We start from the raw sequence: 441 nt of genomic DNA on the forward strand, positions 1-441 counted from the left end.
TCTCTCTCTTTCTCTCCTTTTCTAGAGGTAAAGAAGAGAAAGAAAAGATAAGCATACAGAGAAACCTCCAGCTTTCTCCCTTTCTCACCCGGCTTATATAGGAAATTCAATTCGACCCATGTTTCTCGTGTGGTGATTCTTGTAGGAGGGGCAGAAGAAGGATAGTCGAGTGGATGTCTTGAGTTAGCTTCTTCTCCCTCTTCTTCAATTTCTTCTGCTTCGACAAGATGGAGTTCTTCTATGATCACTTCATATCGTGACGTCGTGATAGAAGCGAATAATCCTGGAAATGAAAAGAAGATAAAGTCAGAGAGAGTCTCCTGAAAAGACTCCCAAGAAACGACGCAAGGCATGGATGAGAAATCTCGCATTCTCACCATGCTTCTCCTACTTGAATGCACTACAGACACACCTACGCATATGCACATACATATATATACA

General features: G+C 42.0%; 1 protein-coding gene across 1 annotated transcript in view; it reads right to left on the reverse strand.

Moving 5' to 3' along the window:
- Window positions 1-113: 113 nt before the first annotated feature.
- Window positions 114-441, reverse strand: part of CSUI_010894 (lipase maturation) — a gene marked incomplete at both ends in the record, with an annotated part of 1,910 nt that continues 1,582 nt past the window's right edge. Inside the window, one exon of the mRNA XM_068070995.1 lies at window positions 114-283. Coding sequence (XP_067917029.1) covers window positions 114-283 — 170 coding nt within the window. The remainder of the gene's footprint in view (window positions 284-441) is intronic.

Source organism: Cystoisospora suis (genome assembly GCF_002600585.1).
Source record: "Cystoisospora suis strain Wien I chromosome Unknown contig_8785, whole genome shotgun sequence".
In the NCBI taxonomy this organism is placed as follows: Eukaryota; Apicomplexa; class Conoidasida; order Eucoccidiorida; family Sarcocystidae; genus Cystoisospora; species Cystoisospora suis.